We start from the raw sequence: 23,953 nt of genomic DNA, 5'->3' as shown, positions 1-23,953 counted from the left end.
CTCCCAATTTCCCGATTCCTTCCCTGAACGTTTCTTTTAAGCTGTAGTAGATAATATACTATTTCTCATGCTTTTGTTACTGCTCTCCTATTAAAAGGATATTTGGCCTGGGCACAGTGTCTCACGCCTGTAATCCCAGCACTTTGGCAGGCTGAGGCAGGTGGATCACCTGAGGTCAAGAGTTCAAGACCAGCCTGGCCAAAATGCCGAAACACTGTCTCTATTAAAAATTCAAAAATTGACTGGGCATGGTGCTGGGTGCCTGTAATCCCAGCTACTTGGGAGGCTGAGGCAGGAGAATCGCTTGAACTCAGGAAGCAGAGGTTGTGGTTAGCCAAGATCACACCACTGCACTCCAGGCTAGGCAACACGGCAAGAATCCATTTCAAAAAAAAACCCTCAGATATTTGGAGGCTCCTGTTGAATGAGATTTTCTCTGTATTACACATGCAGAAAGTACATATTTTATCAGAATATTTTATTTCAAGAGTTAACACTTTTTTTCAAAAAGTAAAAACAATAGAATTACTTCCCTGAGTATAAAGAACCAATTCTACAATAAAAGACCATTACAAAATTAAGCAATTAGAGGTACATAATTCTCTGCATTCAATTATACTCTATTTCAAATTTATTCTTAAAAATTTCATGTTTTGGAACTTTAATGTTTCAAAAAAACCCCAAAACAACTCATTTTGCACCTGTGGTGTTAAAGTATCAGTCTGATCTGTCTTTATCAAATTCAAGGGCAATCTTCAAAGCGGTGCTATTGAGGCCAACAGACTGCATGTTACATATGATAGAAACTATGATTCCTCTTGGGGGAATCTTGTTATTTATAGTCTCTGTATCCAGTTCTTCAGGAAGGACCAGTAGGACACTACTAGCACCCACAGCCCCTCCAGTATGTGAAGCATAATGTCGTTGCTTTCTACAAGAACCATACGTTTGCTTCTTTTCCACCACACCCCACGCCATTGCATATTTACCCTCTTTATCCCAAGACATCTCTGTGTTAGGGACTGGGGTCCACATCATAACCATTGTTTCTGGTTTGAGGTATCCAGGTAAAAGATTTTCATTTGAGTTCTTAAACAGCCCGACTTGGTAACCATAAAGCATTGCATTCCCAAATTTCAGAAGGTCACCCACTGTAGACAGAAATCCACCACCAGCCCATTTATAGGAGTTATCCACGTAAGGTGTGTTGACAAGACGTTTCTTTTTATTGTAAACATAAAATCTAAAAGGAAATAAGAAATGATTATTAAAAATTTAATAACCACTGACTTCACATATGATAGAAAAATGTGTACATGAGACAGATTGTATTTCAATGTAATGATCATACATTCTTAGAAACTATAACCACTAATTTTCAGTATGATTCAGGTCCTAATGACACACAGATACTAAATAAGGTAGTCTAATTACCTTTTGAATTAAAGCATAGAAAGTGGTTTTTTTTCTATTGGTATGGCTTGTCCATGCTGAGTGTATCAAACTTTTAATACCTGCAAAAATTAATATAACACATGACATATTTGCCCTGTGCATATGGAGACACTTATCATTTGGTAGATATTCCTTGTCCTTGTGGTTAATGCTGAATCATGCCACAAGTGAATTTTATAACCAACACTGTAAACATCCAAAGCATATTGGGATGTTTAGGAATAAGGTTATTTGTAAGATGACTAGATTTCTTGGATAAAAATACCATATAAGCTGGGTGCAGCGGCCCGTGCCTGTAATCCCAGTGACTTGGGAGGCTGAGGCAGGAGGACCGCTTGAGCCCAGGAGTTTGAGTCCAGCCTGGGCAGCAAAGCAAGACCCTATCTAAAAAAAAAAAATTCTAAAAATAATACCATATACATATCGTATATAGTGATGTGACATGGTAGTTTCTTGGTGCAGTGGGAAAGGTTGGAGTTAGCAAACCCTAGTTTGAATCCTTTCTTCTTTTTTCAAGATTCTTATACGTAACCTAAAAGTACAAGTCATAATATTGGGTGAAGTAGGGCTGGCAGTTAGGAAAGGAGTGGCCACAGGTTTGTGTCTGAAGATTTAAAAAAAGAAAAAAAGTCTAAAGGGGATCTTAGCATGCTCTTTAGAGAACCAATGACTTGATAGGTGGTTTTCTCATTGTCTCAAAATCAACATGTCCGTCATATTTCTTTCTCTCCATTAAAGCCTTCATTATACAACTTTTAATGACTTTCTTGCCCTAAACTCTCACATCCAGTAAGATGCTAAATCCTGTTTATTCAATCTCTGCTTTGTGTCTTACCCTTCTCCCTTCCTTCCATTCCTATGGCAACTCTCAAATTTTAGGCCCTCGTTACTTTCTGCCCCAACTCCTGATTATATTTGTAATTCCAGCCAACCAAGTCAAATTAAATCTAAAAGAAGTTACATAATAGAAACACATTTTTTTTCCACTGAGAAATAAATTTCCACTTTTCTTTTGAGACAGAGTCTTGCACTATTGTCTAGGCTGGACTGCAGTGGTACAATCATGGCTAACTATAGCCTCAACCTCCAGGGCTCAAGCAATCTTCTTGCCTCAGCCTCTTGAGTAGCTGGGACCACAGGTGTGTACCACCATACCTAGCTAAGTTTTTTCTTTCTTTCTTTTTTTTTTTTTTCTTGGTAGAGATGAAGTTCTCACTGTTGTCCAGCCTGGTCTCAAACTCCTGGCCTCAAGCAATCTACTCGCCTCTGCCTCCCAAAGTGCTGGAATTACAGGCATGAGCCACTGTGCCCAGCCAATAATCAGCTTTCTGTAACTTCTTTTTTTTGAGACGGAGTCTCGCTCTGTTGACCAGGCTGGAGTGTAGTGGTGCAATCTCAGCTTACTGCAACCTCTGCCTCCCAGGCTCAATTGGTTCTCCTGCCTCAGCCTCCCCAGTAGCTAGGATTACACGTGCTGCCACCATGCCCAGCTAATTTTTTTCTGTATATTTACTTATTTATTTATTTTTGAGACGGAGTTTCACTCTTGTCGCCCAGGCTGGAGTGCAGTGGCGCGATCTTGGCTCACTGCAACCTCCGCTTCCTGGGTTCAAGCAATTCTCCTGCCTCAGCCTCCCAAGTAGCTGGGATTACAGGTGTGCGCCACCACACCCGGCTAATTTTTGTATTTTTAGTAGAGATGGGGTTTCGCCATGTTGGCCAGGCTGGTCTCAAACTCCTGACCTCAAGTGATCCGCCCACCTTGGCCTCTCAAAGTGTTGGGATTATAGGCGTAAGCCACCGCGCCTGGTCTATTTATTGATTTTTGAGACTGAGTCTTGCTCTGTTGCACAGGCTGGAGTGCAGTAGCCCAATCTCGGCTCACTGTTCCTGGGTTCAAGTTATTTTCCTGCCTCAGCCTCCCTAGTAGCTGGGATTACAGGCATGCACCACCATGCCCAGCTAATTTTTTTTAATTTTTGTATTTTTAGTAGAGACGGGGGCTTCATCATGTTGGCCAGGCTGCTCTCGAACTCCAGAACTCAGGTGATCTGCCCGCCTCCACCTCCCAAAGTTCTGGGATTACAGGCATGAGCCACTGTTCCCAGCCGATTTTTTCTTTTTTTTTTAAACAGAGTCTCGCTCTTTCGCCCAGGCTGGAATGCAGTGGCACAATCTCGGCACACTGTGATCTCCACCTCCCGGGTTCAAGCGATTCTCCCTCAGCCTCCCGAGTAGCTGGGATTAAAGGTGCCCAACACCATGCACGGCTATTTTTTTTTTCTTTTTGTATTTTCAGTAGAAACGGGGTTTCCCTATGTTGGTCAGGCTGGTCAGGAACTCCTGATTTCATGTAATCTGCCAGCCTCAGTTTCCCAAAGTGCTAGGATTACAGGCGTGAGCCACCGCGCCCAGCTCTGTAACTTCCTTTTAACAGTAAAGCATTTCAAACCACTTACATTAAGACTGGAAACTAGAACTCCTCAGTTATTCCTCCTTTAAATATTAAAATATGGAGACTTCTATACTTTAGAATTCTAGTTTTAATAAGCAAATTCTAGATTTTAATCTCTTAGTTCCTTTTCACATAGGACCAATGAGTACATTTTTATGAAAATAATTTTGTTCAGCTGAAAGATAAACTTTACTATTTCAAATTCCTAAAACATTTCTGCTTAAAAGAATATAGACACAAGTTCTTGACTAAGTTGCTGAAACATTTTTGTAACTAACTGATGGGACGATGCCAGATGACAAACAGCTTCTTCATACTTATTTATAAGAATCTCCAGATTCTGCACAAGAATGTTATATAACCACAGAAATCTACATCTACAAACTTATAAACTAAAAATACTTTTTTTCAAGGGTGGGGGGACAGGGTCTCACTCTCACCCAGGCTGGAGTGCAGTGGTGTGATCCTAGGCTCAGGTAATCCCCCACCTCAGCCTCCTGAGCAGCTGGGACTACAGGCACACACAACCTTGTCTGGCTAATTTTTGTATTTTTTGTAGAGACAGGGTTTTGCCGTGTTGCTCAGGTTGGTCTTGAACTCCTGGGCTCAAGTGATTCACCTGTCTCCGCCTCCCAAAGTGCTGTGATTACAGGCATGAAACCACTGCGCCCAGCCTTATTTTCAAAATGCTTCTTAAATGTCTTTAGAGACAATATTCATCACTTGGTATGTATTGTTATAAGACGTTTGAAAACCAACAGAATTTCAAATGCATATTATAAAAACAATCCCACTTTAACATTTAGTATTTACATTTGGATTGAACTACTAGTAGAGAGTCTGTCAGCTAAAGGCATGAAAAAGAGCTTGATACGGAACAATTCTTAATTCTAGAAGACATTTTAGAAATAGAAGGTAAAGGCCATATCCATACTGTCAAAATGCAGCCAAAGTTGAGAGAAGGTGGGATGGTTAATGGGTACAAAAGAAACATAAATAATTAATAAGATCCAGTATTTGATAATGTAACATGGTGATGATGGTCAATAATAATTGTACATTTAAAAATAACTAAGAGTAGGATTGGATCGTTTGTAACACAAAGGATAAATACTTGAGGGGATGGATAACTCATTTTACACGATGTGATTGGTATGCACTGCACGCCTGTACCAAAACATCTCATGTACACCGTAAGTATATACAGCTGCTCTGTACCCATAAAAATTGATATTAAAAATTTTAAACATTAAAAAATACAGCAAACACTCCAGAAAACATTCATTTTATTTGGTTTTCATCCCATCTAGTTATAAAATTAGAAATTCTTGTTGCAAACACTGTGCCAAACACATAAAAAAAATGGCCAAGTTCTAATAATAAGCTGAGGCATTGACTGAGGATTCCCCATCAACAAATTGAGTGTCTCTCAGTGGCAAGAACAGTCAATGGGCTCCTTTGTGATGTTCACTTACACAGTTATTTAGTGTACTTGCCTATACAGAGTATATTTGCTACACAGAATCAATAGTTACGCGCCTAAACAGAATCAATGTTCCCACTGTTCCATTTAAGAAAATCCCAATTTTATTCAAGACAACAACATACCCAGTTAAAAACAATTCTCTTGCCTCCCTTACAGCTAAGTGTGATCTTGTGACTCAAATCTGAGCGAAAGAATTTCAGTGCTATTGTGAGGTGGGATTCTGGTGAGATCCTTTGAACAGGTGACAGACACCGTGTGGTACTATTTTCAACACGTGCATAAACACACAAAGAAATGACAAAGAAGAGACATATTTACTCCTGGAAACACAGTAACTCTAAAAAGCCTTAGTCAGGATATTATAAACAGGTTTATGGTTATACCCAACAAGTCAGTAGACTACATAACAAAGCTGGAAACATTTTTTCCCCTGCAAAATGGTACCATAAAACAAATCAATACAAACATATATATTAAGTTTTACTTTAAGGTTTTATTTTTGTCTATATCTTTGAAAAGATTTCTTTTACTCCCCGAACTCCCCCCCAAAAGCTGGTGCCTTTAAACTCCTTTAAAATAATTATTACAAAAAAGAATCAGAGTTGAGTTTCAGAGGCCCAAACAGATACTGTATCAAATAAAACAAATAAAGCAAATAGATAAAACATTTTCCTAGGTAACAATATTTCCTTCTTTTAGTGCCCTCTTTTATTTCAGCAGCCCATTTTATCTAACTAAAATGAATCAACTACCCTTTAGAACCACTGAGAACTACTACGAATTAAAACGAGACAAAACAAAAACACCAAACCAAAAGCATCTCAGAGCTGATAGGGACCCTTAACACTAGAGATAGAAACCCATTGCCTTTTTTCAAAGAATAGAAAATAAAATGAGCTAGGCTCCCGCCTGTAATCCCAACACTTTGGGAGGCTGAGGAGGAAGGATCATTTGAGGTCAGGAGATCAGCCTGGGAAACACAGCAAGATCTCATCTCTACAAAAAATTTTAAAAATCAGCCAGGTGTGGTGGTGCACATCTGTAGTTCCAGCTACTTGGAAGGCTGATACAGGAGGATCACTTGAGCCAGGGAGTTCAAGGCTGCAGTGAGGTATGATTGTGCTACTGCATTCCTGCCAAGGCAACAGAGTGAGATCTTGTCTCAAAGAAAATGAAATTAACTCACCATCATATGGCAATTTTGATTTTTGCGCAAGTCACAAGTTAATTACTCATCAAGAAAACAGGAAACAATAGCTGCTCTGCATTCTGCACATTCACAGAGCCTTCATTTCTAGCTTAGAAAAGAGGCTCGATGAGTGGACATAATGTCCTTCTCCCCCTTATATACAGAGCTAGACATCCATTTTCAAATTTTCAAATGTCTAGATCTAAATCACAGTAAGGTCATGCATCTATGCCATCTTTACTAGAGAAACTTTTTTTAGATTCAACTGACAACTTCTGGTATTTGTCATTTGTTTTTGAGACAAGGTCTCATTCCATCATCAGGTGAGAGTGCAGTGGCACGATCACAGCTCACTGCAGCATCAACTTCCTGGGCTCAGGTGATCCTCCCTGCTCAGCCCTCAAGTAGCTGGGACTACAGGCTCATGCCACCATGCCCAGCTAATTTTTTTGTATTGTCTGACAGGGTTTCACCATGTTGCCCAGACTGGTCTTGAACACCAAGGCACAGCAATACACCCCTTTCGACCTCCCAATGGTATTTATCATTTTTCTTGTGCTTTCCAGTAAAATATAATGCTAGATCCAAAAATAATAAACACAAAGAGTCTGAAGTAGTTGAGAACCACAGGCCATTTAAAAAATTAAAATTCATTGCTTGTTGCTAACCTAATTTATTTTGGGTCCCCAAGAAATCTCTTTTAGGCCATAGACTGATTTGCAATGCATATTTAATCCTTTTAAATAAGCTGATAATTAAAAAATTATGATTTAAATACAACAGATTGAACAAAACTAGTATGGAGATAGGAACATAAAACTAAAAAAATTTCCAAAAAAAGCCACCATTTCATCTATTTCTTTATAAAGTACAATTAAACCATTTGTAAAGCATGTACTAATGGAAATATGCAAGGTAAAAGTAATAGTTGATTTGTTAAATGTGCTACATTTCTAACAAATCAAATAATAAAATGGAAAATAAAACACCATAACTGTAAAATTCCTATTACTAATTAAGCTTCAAAATTCTATCCCAAAACTCCTTTCACAAATTACTAGTAAAAAATATAATAAAATTTTAGTTTGATATATTCCACTGAATGGCTTTCAAACATTTTTTTTTAACCTCAACCCACAGTGAGGAATACATTTCTCCTTTCGACTGAATGAAAACACACACACACCCACACACACATACACACATCACACCCTTCTAAAACAGAAGTTTTATGGAGCAACACAGTGGCCAGTGGCATAGATGGCTGCTTGCTCACAAAACTGACTCTTCTATTCTTCCTTAGTAATAAAGTAAAGCAAGGCACATGCCTGCTCAGCTAGAAATTACATTTCTCAGCCTCCCTTGTTGCAAAGTTTGACCATATAGCTAAGTTTTTGCCAACAGAAGGTGGACAGAAACGAAGTGTGACACTTGCAAGCCTGGACCTTAAGGCCCTGAGTACAAGCTCCATACCCTGTCTCTTTTCAGGAGGCTGGGGCACCTTCGGGGCTATGATTGAGCTTCAGGTGTACAGACAGGGACACCACTGTGGAGAGAGGAGCAGTAAGATGGATGACTCTGGCCTCTTAAAGGCTTGTGGGGAACCAATCAGAACTGTTCACCTTAGGAATGCTGCATGGAAAATTAAACTTTTGTTTTCCTCACGCCACTGCATTTTGGTGTCTCCTTAATGCAGCAGCCTAGCCTTTATCCCAAAGCTTATATTTACCTTTACTACCTGCGATGTATGTTATCATATTCTATTCTATTTTGTTCTATTAAAAAAAAGAAATCCTGCTACTCAACCCACTAAACTGATTTTCCAACTCAATAATTGGACATACAAACCTACAGTTTGAATACCACTATGGTAGGAAGAGAGAGGAGTAAACAGATAAAACTCAGTAAATACAAATACTTAACGAATTGAATTAATTCTGACCATAAATAATCAAGATATAAGTCAACTGGCCATTTTGTAAACTTCTGACTCACCCTCCTAACATTTGACACAACTGCCCTTTCATGAGTGTTCTTTGTTCTTTCTGAACAAAGTATTTTTGAAAAGTTATCAAGTATTTGCTTTCCAAATACTTTTTCCTCTAATAATAAAAATCCCAAATTACTTTAAAAGGTCAAACAAATTTTTATTGCATTTGCTAACACTGTGTCTCAAATTTTTCTCTACAAAATAAGCTCAAATGTTTGTAATTTTAAAATTCAATACTTCCATGTGTGATTTTTGAAGTATACCAGTTCGGACAAGAAATCTGTATTTGGTTCACATTATTTTAATCCTGTCTCATCTCAACCGAACATGTAAATTTTTTAGCACTTTTATATAGTCTTGTGCTTGTTTTATTCAATTAACCAAGTAATTAATTAATTTTTAGAGACAGGATCTTGCTTTGTCACCCGGGCTGGAGTGCAGAATATGATCATGGCTTACTGCAGCCTGAAACTCCAGGGCTCAAGTGATTCTCTCCTCCTGATTAACTAGGACCACAGGCGTGCGCTACGACGCCCGCCTCCTTATTTAAAGAATTTTTGTAGGGATGGGGTCTCACTCTGTTGCCACGGCTGGTCTCAAACTCCTGGCCTCAAATGATCCTCCTGCCTTGGCCTCTCAAAGTGCTGGGATTACAGGCATGAGCCACACAGCACCTGGCCTGAATTATTTTAGATTATGTAAATTAAAGTTAAAACTCTAAGTCATAGAAAATGTCTCCATAACAGAAAGCATAAATTAAATTGTAAAATTTGTAAAGGCTAAAAAGCTGACTAAACCCTTTCCTATTATAGTGGTAAATGAATCAAATATGAAATTATATAAAATCATAGCATTTTTCACTCCTAAGGGTAAAAATTCTAGTTAACTTGTCAAAATCTGTTCTAAAAGCCTCTCCATAAATTATATTAAAGTCTGCTTAAGCAATTCACCTAGGATTTTGTTTGAACACCCAATTCAAATTTACATAAGTAACTTGAACTTGATATTTTATATATAAAAGCTATAGAAGAAAATGGAGAGAAAATGTGGTTTAAATGTTTTAAATCTTAAATCTTACTAAAAGTACCTAAGGATGCCTCACTGTAAAATAGTGTCTACACCCAGATAGTTTTTAAGTATTCAATTACTTTAGTTAGATACTATTTTGTATTTTTATAATATATCAAAAAAATGTTTTTTGGGACGGGGTCTCCCTCTCTCGCCCAGGCTGTAGTGCAGTGGTGCAATCACAGCTCTGTGTAGCCTCACCCTCCCAGGCTCAAGTGATCCTCCCAGCTCCGCCTACCAAGGAGTCAGGACTACAGGTACACACTACCATGCCTGGCTAATTTTTTTGTACTTTTGGTAGAGATGGGGTTTTACCATGTTACCCAGGCTAGTCTTGAACTCCTGAGCTCAGATGATCCACCCGCTTCAGCCTTCCAAAGTGCTGGGATTACAGGTGTGAGACACCTCGCCCCACCCCCAGAATCTTAATTACCCTTATTAATGGCATGTAGGAGAGGTCTACATAATCCAAATAAGAAGAGCATTTTAATGTTCACTATCAACACACATAAAATCAAGCAGAAAAATCATTCATTTAAAAATATATACACATACATAAGAAAGAACAAAATCATGTCCTTTGCAGCAACATAGATGTAGCTAGAGGCCATTATCCTAAGTGAATTAATGTAGAAACAGAAAATCAAATACCACATGTTCTCACTTACAAGTAGGAGCTAAACACTGGGTACACGTGAACATAAAGATGGAAACAGGAGGCCGGGCGCGGTGGCTCAAGCCTGTAATCCCAGCACTTTGGGAGGCCGAGATGGGCGGATCACGAGGTCAGGAGATCGAGACCATCCTGGCGAACACAGTGAAACCCCGTCTCTACTAAGAAATACAAAAAATAGCCGGGCGAGATGGCGGGCGCCTGTAGTCCCAGCTACTCGGGAGGCTGAGGCCGGAGAATGGCGTGAACCCGGGAGGCGGAGCTTGCAGTGAGCTGAGATCCGGCCACTGCACTCCAGCCTGGGCTACAGAGCGAGACTCCGTCTCAAAAAAAAAAAAAAAAAAAAAAAAAAAGATGGAAACAGGAGACACCAAGGACTCCAAAAAGGGGGACGCAGGGAGGGAGGAGGGCAAGGGTTGAAAAACTACCTATTAGATACTAAGTTCATAAATTCATTATTTGGGTGACAGGTCCAAACCTCAGCATTATACAATATAGCCATGTAACAAACCTGCACATGTACACCCTGAATCTAAAATAATAATTACAAAAAGGAGGGGATTACCATGTTAGCTACATATCTAAAGGGCGGTGTGGCCCCACTGATAACTATGTTACCTAATCATATTCTTTTTTTTGTTGGCAGGGGGTGCGACAGAGTCTTGCTCTGTTACTCAGACTAGAGTATAGTGGGGCGACCTCCGCTCACTACAACTTCTACCTTCTGGGCTCAAACAATCCTCCCACCTCAGCCTCCCGAGTAACTGGGACGACAGGCACGCACCACCATGCCTGGCTAATTTTTGTATTTTTTGTGGAGATGGGGTCTCACTACGTTGCCCCAGCTAGTCTCAAACTCTTGGGCTCAAGCAATCCTACTGCCTTGGCCTCCCAAAGTGCTGGGATTACAGGTGTGAGCCACTGTGCCTGTTCATAACATGTATTCCTTTTGAAAGAAAATGTATGTACTTAATTGATTTATTTGCTGGATGTTGGTCTTTAAGCTCCTGGAGGGCAGGAGCTATGTCAGGTTAGCTCTACTATGTGGTACAATATGTGGCATGTAGTATTTGCTCAATAAATATTTACAAATGTATGGCAAAACAAAACAAAAACTACACATATAGGTAAGCAATCTAATAACCATTTACTGTTACAGTTTTAATATTTCATATACTATTTTAAAAGCAATATATTAAATAATGACAGTGACAGATTATAACTCACTGACTAAACTAAGAATCCATGAATGCATACTAGTATGAATAAATAAATAAGAGAGCAGGGAAAGCACTTTTTTTTTTCTGAGATAGAGTCTACTGTCACCCAGGCTGCAGTGCAGTGGCATGATCTTGGCTCACTGCAACCTCTGCCTCCAGGGTTCAAGAGATTCTCCTGCCTCAGACTCCCGAGTAGCTGAGATTACAGGTGCCTGCCACCACACTTGGCTGATTTTTTGTATTTTCAGTAGAGACAGGGTTTCGCCATGTTGGCCAGGCTGGTCTCAAACTTGGCCTCAAGTGATCCGCCCGCCTCAGCCTCCCAAAGTGCTGGGATTACAGGCGTGAGTCACCGCCCCCAGCCCGCACCTTCTTATAATAGAATGCCAACTAATAAATATAGAATGGATGATGGAATTAGAAAATCACCATTTGACAACCATCACTGTAATAACTGATTCAGTCATGAATCATCAATAGATGCTAAAACTAGTAGAAAGTTTGATGAGAAATAGGATTTTTACATCATCTTAAATTATCTCCTCCAAATATACTTGTTAATTATAAGGTAAAAATAGTAACTTTATAAAAACCTGACAGGCACCACCTCAAAAAGTGATTAAAATACCATCAGCAATAATGGGACAAATTGATGTCATGTGACTTCTGATAGATATGACAAGTAAATGCAATGTGAGATCATGGATTAGATCCTAGACCAGAAAAAAAGTATTTCTGCTCTTTTGCTATAAAGGAAATTATTGGAACAACTGGCAAAATTTGAGTAAGGCCTGTAGATTTGATAAAAGCATTGTATCTATGTTAATTTCCTAAATGTCCTTGGTTTTTTGTTTGTTTGTTTTCCTTTTTTGAGATGGAGTCTCGCTCTGTTACTCAGCCTGAAGTGCAATGGCACGATCTCGTTTATTGCAACCTCCGCCTCCTGGGTTCAAGCGATTCTCCTGCCTCAGTCTCCCACGTGGCTGGGATTATAGGCACCCGCCACCATGCCTGACTAATTTTTGCATTTTTAGTAGAGATAGGGTTGGTTTCACCACATTGGCCAGGCTGGTCTCGAACTCCTGACCTCAGGTGATCCACCCACCTCAGCCTTCCAAAGTGTTGGGATTACAGGCGTGAGCCAACGCGCCCGGCCCTGAATGTCCTTGATTTTAGAAAATACACATTTAAATATTTATAGGTAAAGGGGTATCACGTCTACAACTTATTTCCAAATGGTTCAGAAATAAACACGTGTAGACAGAAAGGCAATGCAAATGCGGTAAACTAACATTAAGGGAATCTGAGTAAAGGGGATATGTGAATTCTTTGTATTACTCTTGCAACTTTTCTGTAAGTATAAAATTATTTCAAAACAGTATGAAAGCCATTAAAAACTAACAACACGTAAACAAAGCATTCGTTAAAACATAAGAAAAGGAATGGTTAAAGAGCAAATTACAGATGCTCAGGGTGGGTGCAATTTTGGTTTCATTAGTCATGTTTGAATTATTAATATTATTGCTGTCTTTCATCAAAGGGTCTTAGTGTACTTTATAAACATGTTTTACTTCCTTCACTCTACAGATGGGAAAACAGACATGTAGAAAAGCTCCCAAAATGTGGCAAGTTGATTTTGGAATGGAAACAAAGAAAATGTGACTTTTAATTAATAACATAGTGTTAAGATGTGATACAGCTAGACACAGCAGAAGGTATTCATTTACCTTGCTCTATTGTAAATCACTGGCTCATTTTCTTCCTGCACAGTTGTCAGCATATCCAAGTCTTGGAATATTTTCTGCATATAGTCCAAATATTTATAGCCTGAAGCTCTCTCTACTATGGCTGCCAGTAGGGTATAGCCAAAAGTTGAATACAAAAACTGACTACCTTGAGACATCATTGCAAGGAGGAAAAAAAGAAAATGCTTGATTATTATTCAAAACTACATAAAATATATTCCCACTGAAAATTAGCATACCTTTAAAACAGGAATATTTTACTGCAGCATTTAGAAAAAGAACACAGGACAAACACATCAACATATTGAATTAACTTTGCAATTGTCCTTATTCCAAGTCCTTAACACAAGAATAAAATTATGATCAGCACACTTAACATTTCACATAAATCTGCTCCTTTCTCTGATAATAAAGTAAGCAAATAAATCCTACCTCAAAACAAAACAAAAATCTTTCAAAGTGACACCAAAACAGGAAGAGGAAGAAAAGCAAAGCAAATTTGATTTCTTGAGTCAACTTTGTTCTTAATCTACCTCTACTCATTGTTTAGGGCATAAATGGGCAAACATGTTCTTATTTTAATACAATATATGGGTCAGGAGCAGTGGCTCACTCCTGTATCCTAGTATTTAAGGAGGCCAAGAGGGGAGGATCACCTGAGGTCAGGAGTTTGAGACCAGCCTGGCCAACACGGTGAAACCCTGTCTCTACTAAAATACAAAAATTAGCCAGGTGTGGTGGCGGGCACCTGTAATCCCAGCTACTCAGGAGGCTGAAGAAGGAAAATCGCTTAAACGCAGGAGACGGAGGTTGCAGTGAGCTGAGATTGTGCCACTGCACTCCAGCCTGGGCGACAGAGCCAGACTCCATCTCAAATAAAAATAAATAAATAAATAAAATAAAATGTAGGCACACTAACCTTGTTTCAAATACATATTTAAATTTAAATACATATTCAAATATATATAGTATTTCAAATAAATAACTTTATATCATTTTGGGTTCTGGACAAACTCAAACTGGTTTGAGACAGGGTCTTGCTCTTGCTGTTGCCCAGGCTAGAGTAAAGTGGTATGATCGTAACTCACTGCAACCTTGAACTCCTGGGCTCAGGGATCCTCCCACCTCAGCCTCCTGAGTAGCTGGGACTACTTACAGGCGCAGGCCACTGAACCTGGTTATTTAAAAAAATTTTTTTGTAGAGACAGGGCATTGCTTTGTTGCCCAGACTAGTCTTAAACTCCTGGGCTCAAGCGATCCTCCCACCTTTGCCTCCCTAAGTGTGTTGGGATTACAGGCGTGAGCCAACTGTGCCCAGCATGGAACTTCATTTTTAAGATAAAATCCAAAATTATATTTTATTTCCTCTTATTAGTTATATTTATATAATATCTATTCAACTAAAAGCTTTTAAAATGAAAATAGAATATAAGTATATAATTTATACTATGGTAAATTTAGATTTTAAGTAGCTTCAATAGGCACCAAATCAAAAAATAAAACAAAGATAATTATTTGTACGGATCAGCTTTTTGGGAAAAATTATTGATGAACGCTCATTTCTTTAAGAAATAAAGGCACAAAATAAGCTGAGCAATTTAAATTCTAACCAAGTACTAAAATATCAGCAATACCTTAACATGTCTATTTTGGTCCAGGTTGTATTTAGAGAACTATTATTCCAACATTTCTCCATAAGTTTGCATGAACATCTTGATACCGAGAATCCTCTAAATGACTGGGTAGTCTCCAATGAGGCAAAATTTAAACAACGAGCTGCCTGGATACTAGGCTTTGTTAGAAACTACAGATAAAAACACAAGCACCAGACTAGCCCATATCACAAACATTAGCCTCACTGAATGCACTCAGGATGGTATCATTTTGGATTTCCTGAAAATTAACATTTCAGTAATGATGATTTTGTTAAGAGAAGGGATGAACACTCACCAGGCTTAAAGAACAAAGGATCATTTTTAAATAATCTTAGGGATTCAATTGAATTTTCAAACTTTTCTCTCAAATATAATTCGCCTTGTTCAAAATCATTCTTTTTCTTGCCAGGTTTTGAATTCCGGCTTTTGGCTTCATTCTCCTGCTCTGTTTTAAATTTAGTAAAATCATTCTTTTCATTACTTTTGCCTTCTTTTTCTTGCTCAAATGCAACAGTCTCTTTCATCATCTTCAAGGCTTTATAAGCTTTCTCTTCTTTCACCTTTTTTATGTCCTTTTCATAATGACGAATTCCACTTAAATGGGAAATCAGTAATCTTGTTGTGACAGAAACCTAATTGTAAAAACACGAAAATTCAATTACAGTATTAACCCGAAAAACAGAAAGTTAGTTACCTTGGAATAATGTCTCAGTAATATTTTCCATTTTGAACTGCTGCTGGGAAAATGTCATGTACAAATCCTTAGCCTCAAATTTCAGAAAAATACCTACCTGATTATCATCTTGATGAAAAAAACCTAATACATTAACAATAACTAAAAAGCCAAAGAATCCTATGAAACATTTTAAATATAAATTCTAGCATAAACCATTTAACATGCCATTAGTAAAATGAACTGTGAGTTTCACTACCTTTTCACCTTCATATTCTTTTTCTGGGAATTCGGGAACATAATGTTGTACTGGAATATCAAGATCCAGTTTCCCTGCTTCCCACAATTTGGCAAGAGCAACCATGGTGAGACTTTTGCTGATGCTGGCAATTCGCATAACTGTCTCTGGCTTACATGGTACACGGTTCTCAACATCAGCATAACCTAAACCTTTGGAGGAAAAAAGTAAAAAGTCACTATTAAAGGCTTCATGGTCAAACAAGTCTTCAAAAACTGAAATAATACTATCTTTAAACATGCTGTGTTTATCTAAAAGAAAAGATACTCCACTTTTATAAGTTACTTAACACTGGACATGTAAAGGATTAAAATCTTAGTATACTGGTAAGTCTAACAATTTAACCTTATAACTAAAGTGAAATTGTACCCTGTTTGCAATAGCAACTTTCTATGACTTAGATACAAATTTTTCTTAGCTTATCTAAACAACTGAGTTATTCCATATTTTAAATAAATTATTATTTAAAGAAAACATCATTATTCTTCTTCAGATTATATTTATTTTTGACTTTTGAGTAAATTTCCACCAAATTCCTTGAAATAGCCACTCAATAAAAGTAAGTGTGGGCCGGGCGCAGTGGCTCATGCCTATAATCCCAGCACTTTGGGTGGCCGAGGCGAGCAGATCACCTGAGACTGGGAGTTCGAGACCAGCCTGGCCAACATGGTAAAACCCCATCTCTACTAAAAATACAAAAATTAGCTGGGCGTGGTGGCGTATGCTTGTAATCCCAGCGACTCGGGAGGCTGAGGCAGGAGAATCGCCTGAACCTGGGAGGCGGAGGTCGCAGTAAGCTGAGATCACGCCATTGCACTCTAGCCAGGGCGACAGAGTGAAACCCTGTCTCAAAAAAAAGTGTGAAAAGATGTCCCACAAACCAAATCTAGCTAACCATCAATTTAATTTGGCTGCAAACCAGAAGAAAAATTATGTACTAACTTAAAGCTTTTTCCAGAAAAAATTTTAAATTTGGTTTCTATGTTCTCACAGGTTGCAAGTGTGTAAATCTAACCAAGAAAGAGAAAGTGCCTGTAATCCCAGCACTTTGGGAGGCGGAGGCAGGTGGATCACCTGAGCTCAGGAGTTCGAGACTAGCCTGAGCAACATGGCAGAAACCGCATTTCTACAAAATATACAAAAGAGGGCAGGGCAGAGCAGAGCAGAAAAAAGCCTGGCATGGTAGAGTGGAAGGAAGGAAGGAAGGAAGGGAGGGAGGGAGGGAGGGAGGGAGGGAGGGAGGAAGGAAGGAAGGAAGGAAGGAAGGAAGGAAGGAAGGAAGGAAAGAAAAAAGCCTGGCATGGTGGAGTACACCTGTAGTCTCAGCTACTTGGGAGACTGAGATGGGAGAATCATCTGAGCCCAGGAGTTTGAGACTGCAGTGAGCCAAGATCACACCACTGCATGCCAGCCTGGGCAAAAAAGAGACCTTGTCCAAAAAATAAATAAATAAATAAATAAATAAATAAATAAATAAAAGACAGAAAACCAAGATCTGAAAAGAAATAAAAGGAACACAATGACTATAAAATTGTATAATTGTAAATATCTAAAAAATATTTGCATAAAGTCCATAAAGCTGACATTTATGTAATTTTTGATTACGAGATTTATCATAAATTAGGTATAATGATCAGACTATACTTATACTTGAAGGAAGAATCATTTTCCTTTTTTAAAAAATTTTAAGCCAGGGCCGGGCGCGGTGGCTCAAGCCTGTAATCCCAGCACTTTGGGAGGCCGAGACGGGCGGATCACGAGGTCAGGAGATCGAGACCATCCTGGCTAACACGGTGAAACCCCGTCTCTACTAAAAATACAAAAAAACTAGCCGGGCGAGGTGGCGGGCGCCTGTAGTCCCAGCTACTCGGGAGGCTGAGGCCGGAGAATGGCGTGAACCCGGGAGGCGGAGCTTGCAGTGAGCTGAGATCCGGCCACTGCACTCCAGCCTGGGCTACAGAGCGAGACTCCGTCTCAAAAAAAAAAAAAAATTTTAAGCCAGGCGCCGAGGCTCATGCCTGTAAACCCAGCACTTTGGGATGCCGAGGCAGGCGGATCACCTGAGGTTGGGAGTTCGAGACCAGCCTGACCAACATGGAGAAACCCCGTCTCTAATTTTTGTAAAAATACAAAAATTAGCCACGTGTGGTGGTGCATGCCTGTAATCCCAGCTACTTGGGAGGACGAGGCAGTAGAATTGTTTGAACCTGGGAGGCGGAGGTTGTGGTGAGCTGAGATGGCACCATTGCACTCCAGCCTGGGCAACTAGTGAAACTCCAAAAAATAAAAATAATTAATAATACAATAAATTTTTTTTTTATAGAGACACAGGTGTCACTATGGTGCCTGAGCTCGTCTCAAACTTCTGGCCTTCAGCGATCCTTCCTCCCCGGCCTCCCTAAGCACAGGGATTACAGGCGTGCACCACGTCAACTGGCTCATTTTTCTTCAAATTCAAACCCCTACTGCTTCCATCAACTTACTGCCTTTAAATGGCATATGAAACTTTTTTTTTTTGAGACAGAGTCTCGCTGTTGCCCAGGCTGGAGTGCAGTGACATGATCACGGCTCACTGCAAACCTCCACCTCCCAAGTTCAAGCGATTCTTGTGCCCCAGCCTCCCGAGTAGCTGAGATTACAGGCACGCACTAGCATGCCTGGTTAATTTTGTGGTTTTAGTAGCGACAGGGTTTTGTGACGTTGCCCAGGCTGCTCTCGAACTCCTAAGCTCAGGCAATCCACTTGCCTCTGCCTTTCAAAGTGTTAGGATTACAGGCGTGAGCCACTGCACCCGGCCCGAAACATCATTTTCTAAAAGTACAACTCCTAGAAACCTAGGATGACCAATTAGATCAATTTCTGTGCAACAGAGAAGTTATGAAAAATAATTCCTTGATAAAAGTATCATAAAATGAATAGAAATCCCTCTCCCTAAGTTTCTTGCCTTTTGTTTGAAAAAAATAGTTGACATCTCTGCCTGGTAAAAAGTCTAAGAAAGTAGACTGAAAAGTCATTAAAGACAAGGAATAGTGTATAACCCCAGTACTTAGTACTCTGCCTTTTACAGAAGAGGGGACTCAACAAATTGTTAACTTAATTAAAAAACAAAAATTCACAAATTCTGAGTTTTATCTACCCATAAATGTTACCTACAAGTACTCAGTTAATGGATTGTTCTAGTCACCCCTTATCTGTGGTTTCGCTTTCCTCAGTTTTAGTTATCCATGGTCCGAAACTATTAAATGGAAAATTCCAGAAATAAACAATTCTTAAGTTTTAAATTGCATGCCACTCAGAGTATTGTTGTGACTGTTCTATTTTATTATTATTGTTAACCTCTTACTATGACTGATTTATAAATTAAACTTTATCATAGGTATATATATGTAAGAGAAAATATAGAATATACAGGGTTCAATACCATCCACGTTTTCAGGCATCCACTGAGGGTCTTGGAATATATAAGGAGGGACTACTGTACACAACTTTCAGACCAATAAATTCAGTCCTAAGAGAAAAGTGGGAGTGGATAGAAGCAAGCCATCTTTATGACTCCAATTTATTAGTCACATTTTAAGCCTTACTGTGATTTAAAGACACCTGATTCTTTATTATGTTAGATGTTTTCTCCACAATATGCATCGTTTTAAGTAAATGCAATAGCATTTCATGGGATCCACTCTAACCAGTAAAACAATATTTTATTTACCAACTGGCACAGAACAAAACAACAATTTTCTGAACCCACCTTCTGACCAGACTTCTTTTCCATCTACAGAAACTCCAACCACTATGCCCGGTGCTCCCACCTCATCCTAAGACCGAAGGGAAAGAACTGACAGTTAGAGGCCTGCTGAAGAAAGCCCAGATCACTCCTCTAAGACCTTCCAAGGCCCCGCCCCAAGAGCATGGGCCCCGCCCCCTCCAGCCGGGCCCCGCCCACCTCGTCCCAGGCCATGCTCACTCACTCACAGCAAGCGATGTGCCTGTCCGCCTCCTAGGGGGAAGGGGCGGTCCCCGAGACAGGCGGTGACCTCCGCCCAGATTTGGGGAACCCCCAAGAGCGTCTGACCATGGCTCGGCGGTGGGGAAATGGGAAGTCTTTCTCGGAAGCCGATCGCGGACACCCCGCCGCCCCGGGTGGGGTCCACTCAGCCCCCGACAGCACCGCCGAGAGGGGTGGGTCCCCGGCCGCCTACGTCCCCCGCCCCAGTGGCCGCACCTTGATCCTGTGCAGCAGGTCGCGGCTGCTCTCGATGGCTCTGGCGAAGCCCCTGGAGTGGGGCGGCGCTGGGGTCTGCGGAGACCACGGGGCGAGGGACTGCGCCTGTGGCGGCTCGGCCAGAGGCGACGCCTCAGGGTCGGGGGCCGCGGGGGACTGCGCCGGGGCCGCGCCCCTCAGCCCACCCGCCAGCTTCACCCCGAGCGCCAGCCCCAGCCCCAGCCCGAGGCCCCCGACCCAGCCGTGGCCGAGCGGCGGCAGCCCGGCGCGCTGATGGACCCCGCGTCGTCCGCAGCTCGAGGCCAAGCCCCCGGGGGCGGCAGCCCGGACAGTCACTGCTGACAGGAGCCGGTACATGGCGTCTCTGTACAGCCGGCCGCCACCGAACTCACGCAGACCCGGGCGGCCGCGGCTCGGGGCGGAGGGAAGGACAGGGGGCGGGACGGGGGCGGGGACCGCGGTCAGACCCTAGCAGTCGACGCCTGACGACCCGAGCGCCGATCGCATCGAGCCCTTCCTCCTTTGCCTTTTCTTGTCTCTTCGTTGTTTTTCCTATCTTTCTGTCTCTCTTTCCTTTTTTTTCCTTTGCTTACCCTCAAATCAAGCGTCACCTCCAAGAAGCCTTCCTAGTTCCCGTCCCATGGGCGTTCTCGCCCTAACCATCTTGCCCCTCAGTGTGCACACTTCCTTAACAACAGTTAACACTTTGTATCATTTAACTACTTGTCAGATTCCTTACCAGACTGGGACTTCTTTGGGGAGCCTAGAAGAAGTTTTGGATCCTCAACTTCTGGAACAGCGCAGGGCACGCAGTAGACGCTCAGCAGGCATCTCCTTTCCCTTTAGAGATGCTTTTCTCCTTTCCCTTTCTCCTTTCCTCTTTTCTCTCTCTTGCCATCTCCCTTCTTTATGTCTCATTTCAGCTCCACCCATTTCCCTAAAGCTGTTTTAAAATCTACTGCTTCTGGAATTCTAGCTCCACACCGCACCAAAGATATGAAGTTACAAACAGACCTTTTATTACCTTTCACTCTTGTTGTCCAGGCTGGAGTGCAATGGTGCCATCTCAGCTCACCGCAATCTCCACCTCCGAGGTTCAAGCAATTCTCCTGCCTCGTCCTCCCAAGTAGTACTTTATCTCTTTCTGCAGCGATTTCTTTAGAAGAAGGAATGTTCTTCTACAGCTTCTTCTAGCCACAAGTCCTGTCTTACTATATCTCAGTTTAGTGTATGCTATTAACCACATTAACAAGCTAAAAAAGAAAAATCACATGATCATACCAATTTATGTGAACGTATCAATCATTAGGCAAAACACATTCATGACCGAAAAAACTCTTGGAAAAACAGGAATAGAGAAAAACTTCTTCAACTTGATAAAGAACATCTAACAAAAAAATCTGCTAACATTATGTTTAGTGGGAAAGACATACGAAGCAAGTATGTCCACTCTAATCATTCTTATTCAACAAGGTGCTAGAAATGATATCGAGTGCAATAAGGCAAGAAAGAAAATTAAAAGCACACAGATCAAAAAGAAAGAGATAAAATTGCCCTTATTTGCAGATGCCATGATTGCTTACATAAACAATTTTAAAGGAGCAGGCGCGGTGGCTCATGCCTGTTAATCCCAGCACTTTGGGAGGCCGAGGCAGGCAGATTGCTTGAGGCTAGGAGTTTGAGACCAGCCTGGCCAACATGACAAAACCCTGTCTCTACTAAAAATACAAAAATTAGCTAGGCATGGTGGTGCATGCCTGTAGTCTCAGCTACTCGGGAGGCTGAGGCACGAGAGTCACTTGAACCCAGGAGGCAGAAGTTGCAGTGAGTTGAGATCACGCCACTGTACTCCAGCCTGGGCAACGGGGCAAGACTCCATCTCAAAAAAAAAAAAAAAAAAAAAATCTTAAAAGGCAAAGAAAAACCCAACACCTCCTAAAATTAAAATGTGTGTCCAGCAAGGTTTAGGATACAATATAAGCATAAAATATCAATTATGTTTCTACGTGCTAGCAATAAACTTGTGGAAAAGTTTAATTAAAAAAATAAAGATGGCCAGGCATGGTGGCTCACACCTGTAATCCTAGCACTTTGGGAGGCCAAGGCAGGCAGATTGCTTGAGCTCAGGAGTTCAAGATCAGCCTAGGTAACATGGTGAAACCCCGTCTCTACAAAAAATACAAAAATTAGCCAGATGTGGTGGTGTGCGCCTGTGGTCCCAGCTACTTGAGAGGCTGAGGTGAGGGGATCACTTGAGCCCAGGAGGTTGAGGCTGCAGTGAGACAATATTGCATCACTGCACTCCAGCCTGGGTGACAAAGTGAGACCCTGTCTCAAAAAAAAAAAAAAAAAAAAAAAGACAGAATATGAACCAGGATGAATGTTCTGAAACTCAAATATAACCATATCTAACTCCTATTCAAAATGCTCTAAAGCTTAACCAGTAAGAGAAACTCCAGACTCCTATGGTTGGACATGTGGTAGGATAACCTATTGAGAAAAAAATGGGTTTTGTTTTTACAGAATCAGGTTCACCACAAAGGAATGAACTTCATTTCCTCTTCTGCCAAGAAGGGAGGCCAGGCCTCTGACCCTGGAAGGTCTGGGTTTTTCATAGCCCCAAGAGGGCAGTTAACAACTGTAACTGGTTGTTTAAGAGCTCCCAATCCACTGGAGTATAAACATCGAAGGTTTTGGTTTTCCCAGTAATTGCTACCTGCTTTGCTTGGCCAAATCCCTCCCCACCTGGGTAGAGGGGGATTTTAGTGATATCTCCATCTGGTCCAACACCTTATGGGTCACATCTAGCTATCAAAACAGTGTAATTTCAAGTGAACATTTGGTTGCTTCAGGTACTATTTCCCCTGCCAAGTCCACTTCAACGGCCTCTCTCCAGGAGCTGACCAGGGTGCCATTCAAAGCCGCAGGGAGGTCCCGGCTGGAGCGGGTAGGTGGTGCCATCAGGAATTTGCTTTCCCAGTCCGTCTCCCTTCGCTTGGCAGCACGTGTGTGAAGCAGGCCTCACCAATCAGAGGTGCACATATTCAGAAGCTGGCAATGCCATTGAGGGTGTTGGATGAGACATGCAGCTCTCTGGGCAGTAAACGGCAGGGGCTCTCATAGCATGGCAGGGCTGCCCCACTTTACCCACCACTGGATCAGTCGCAAGGCCGCTCTCAATGTCCCAGCTTCTAGGAGCACCCGAATCTTAAAAGACTCCGTTCATGTGTCCTTTACACTTGCAATCCTGGCATAATTAAAAATAACTCCACTTTCCCTCTCAAATGAGGAGATGAAATATGCAGCCATCCCACCCCATATGTTTTAATAAATTCATTTTCTATTTAACTGGCCAGAGTGGTCTTTGAATTTGCAGCTAAGAACGTGCCTGATACAAAGGGCTTCTCAGAATCAGGCTCCTCCCTCCTACCCCATCTCTATCCGGCTGTGAGTCGATTGCAGTTCTATTAAAATAGATGGCTGTTAAATGCCTCCAGGGCATTGGACAGGCTCTTCTTTCTTCCTGGAACGTTTTTCCCTCCAGCGTCCACCTGGCAAACAGTGTCTTCCTCCCTCTTTGTGCCCTGCATTCCTCTATTGTCACACTTAGCCCCATGTTACAATTGTACTAGACTTTTTGGGTTTGTTCTTTGAAATTTCTCTGCCAATGATTTTTGAGTTCCCTCAGATTAGAGACTTAGTTTTCTCCAGGGTGAGCCCAATGCTGGTCACATGGTAAGTTTCAACAAATATGTATTGAAAACTTCATATGAATGAGTGTCAAACTGCACTTTTTATAGAAAAATGGTGAAATCAATTGGTTA

General features: G+C 41.0%; 1 protein-coding gene across 3 annotated transcripts; it reads right to left on the bottom strand.

Moving 5' to 3' along the window:
• Positions 1-461: 461 nt before the first annotated feature.
• LACTB (lactamase beta) lies at positions 462-20,552 on the bottom strand. 3 transcript variants are annotated; one of them, XR_003120254.1, is made up of 6 exons: positions 20,130-20,552; positions 19,656-19,722; positions 15,869-16,059; positions 15,232-15,568; positions 13,264-13,425; positions 462-1,243 (listed from the first exon to the last, which is right to left on the bottom strand). XR_003120254.1 is itself a non-coding variant. In XM_025390733.1 (6 exons), exons 1-6 carry the CDS (start codon positions 20,484-20,486, stop codon positions 718-720), a joined length of 1,644 nt encoding a protein of 547 aa, XP_025246518.1. In that variant the 5' UTR covers positions 20,487-20,552; the 3' UTR covers positions 462-717. The 3 variants fall into 3 exon arrangements, 2 of the variants coding, with proteins under 2 accessions (XP_025246518.1, XP_025246519.1); XM_025390733.1 differs by having other exon boundaries at positions 13,264-13,429; XM_025390734.1 differs by lacking the exon at positions 462-1,243 and having other exon boundaries at positions 11,454-13,425.
• Between the last annotated feature and the right edge of the window lie 3,401 nt (positions 20,553-23,953).

Source organism: Theropithecus gelada, chromosome 7a (genome assembly GCF_003255815.1).
Source record: "Theropithecus gelada isolate Dixy chromosome 7a, Tgel_1.0, whole genome shotgun sequence".
Taxonomy (NCBI): Eukaryota; Metazoa; Chordata; class Mammalia; order Primates; family Cercopithecidae; genus Theropithecus; species Theropithecus gelada.
The sequence above is the reverse complement of the archived record's forward strand: the minus strand, read 5'-3'. Positions and strand labels throughout refer to the sequence as shown.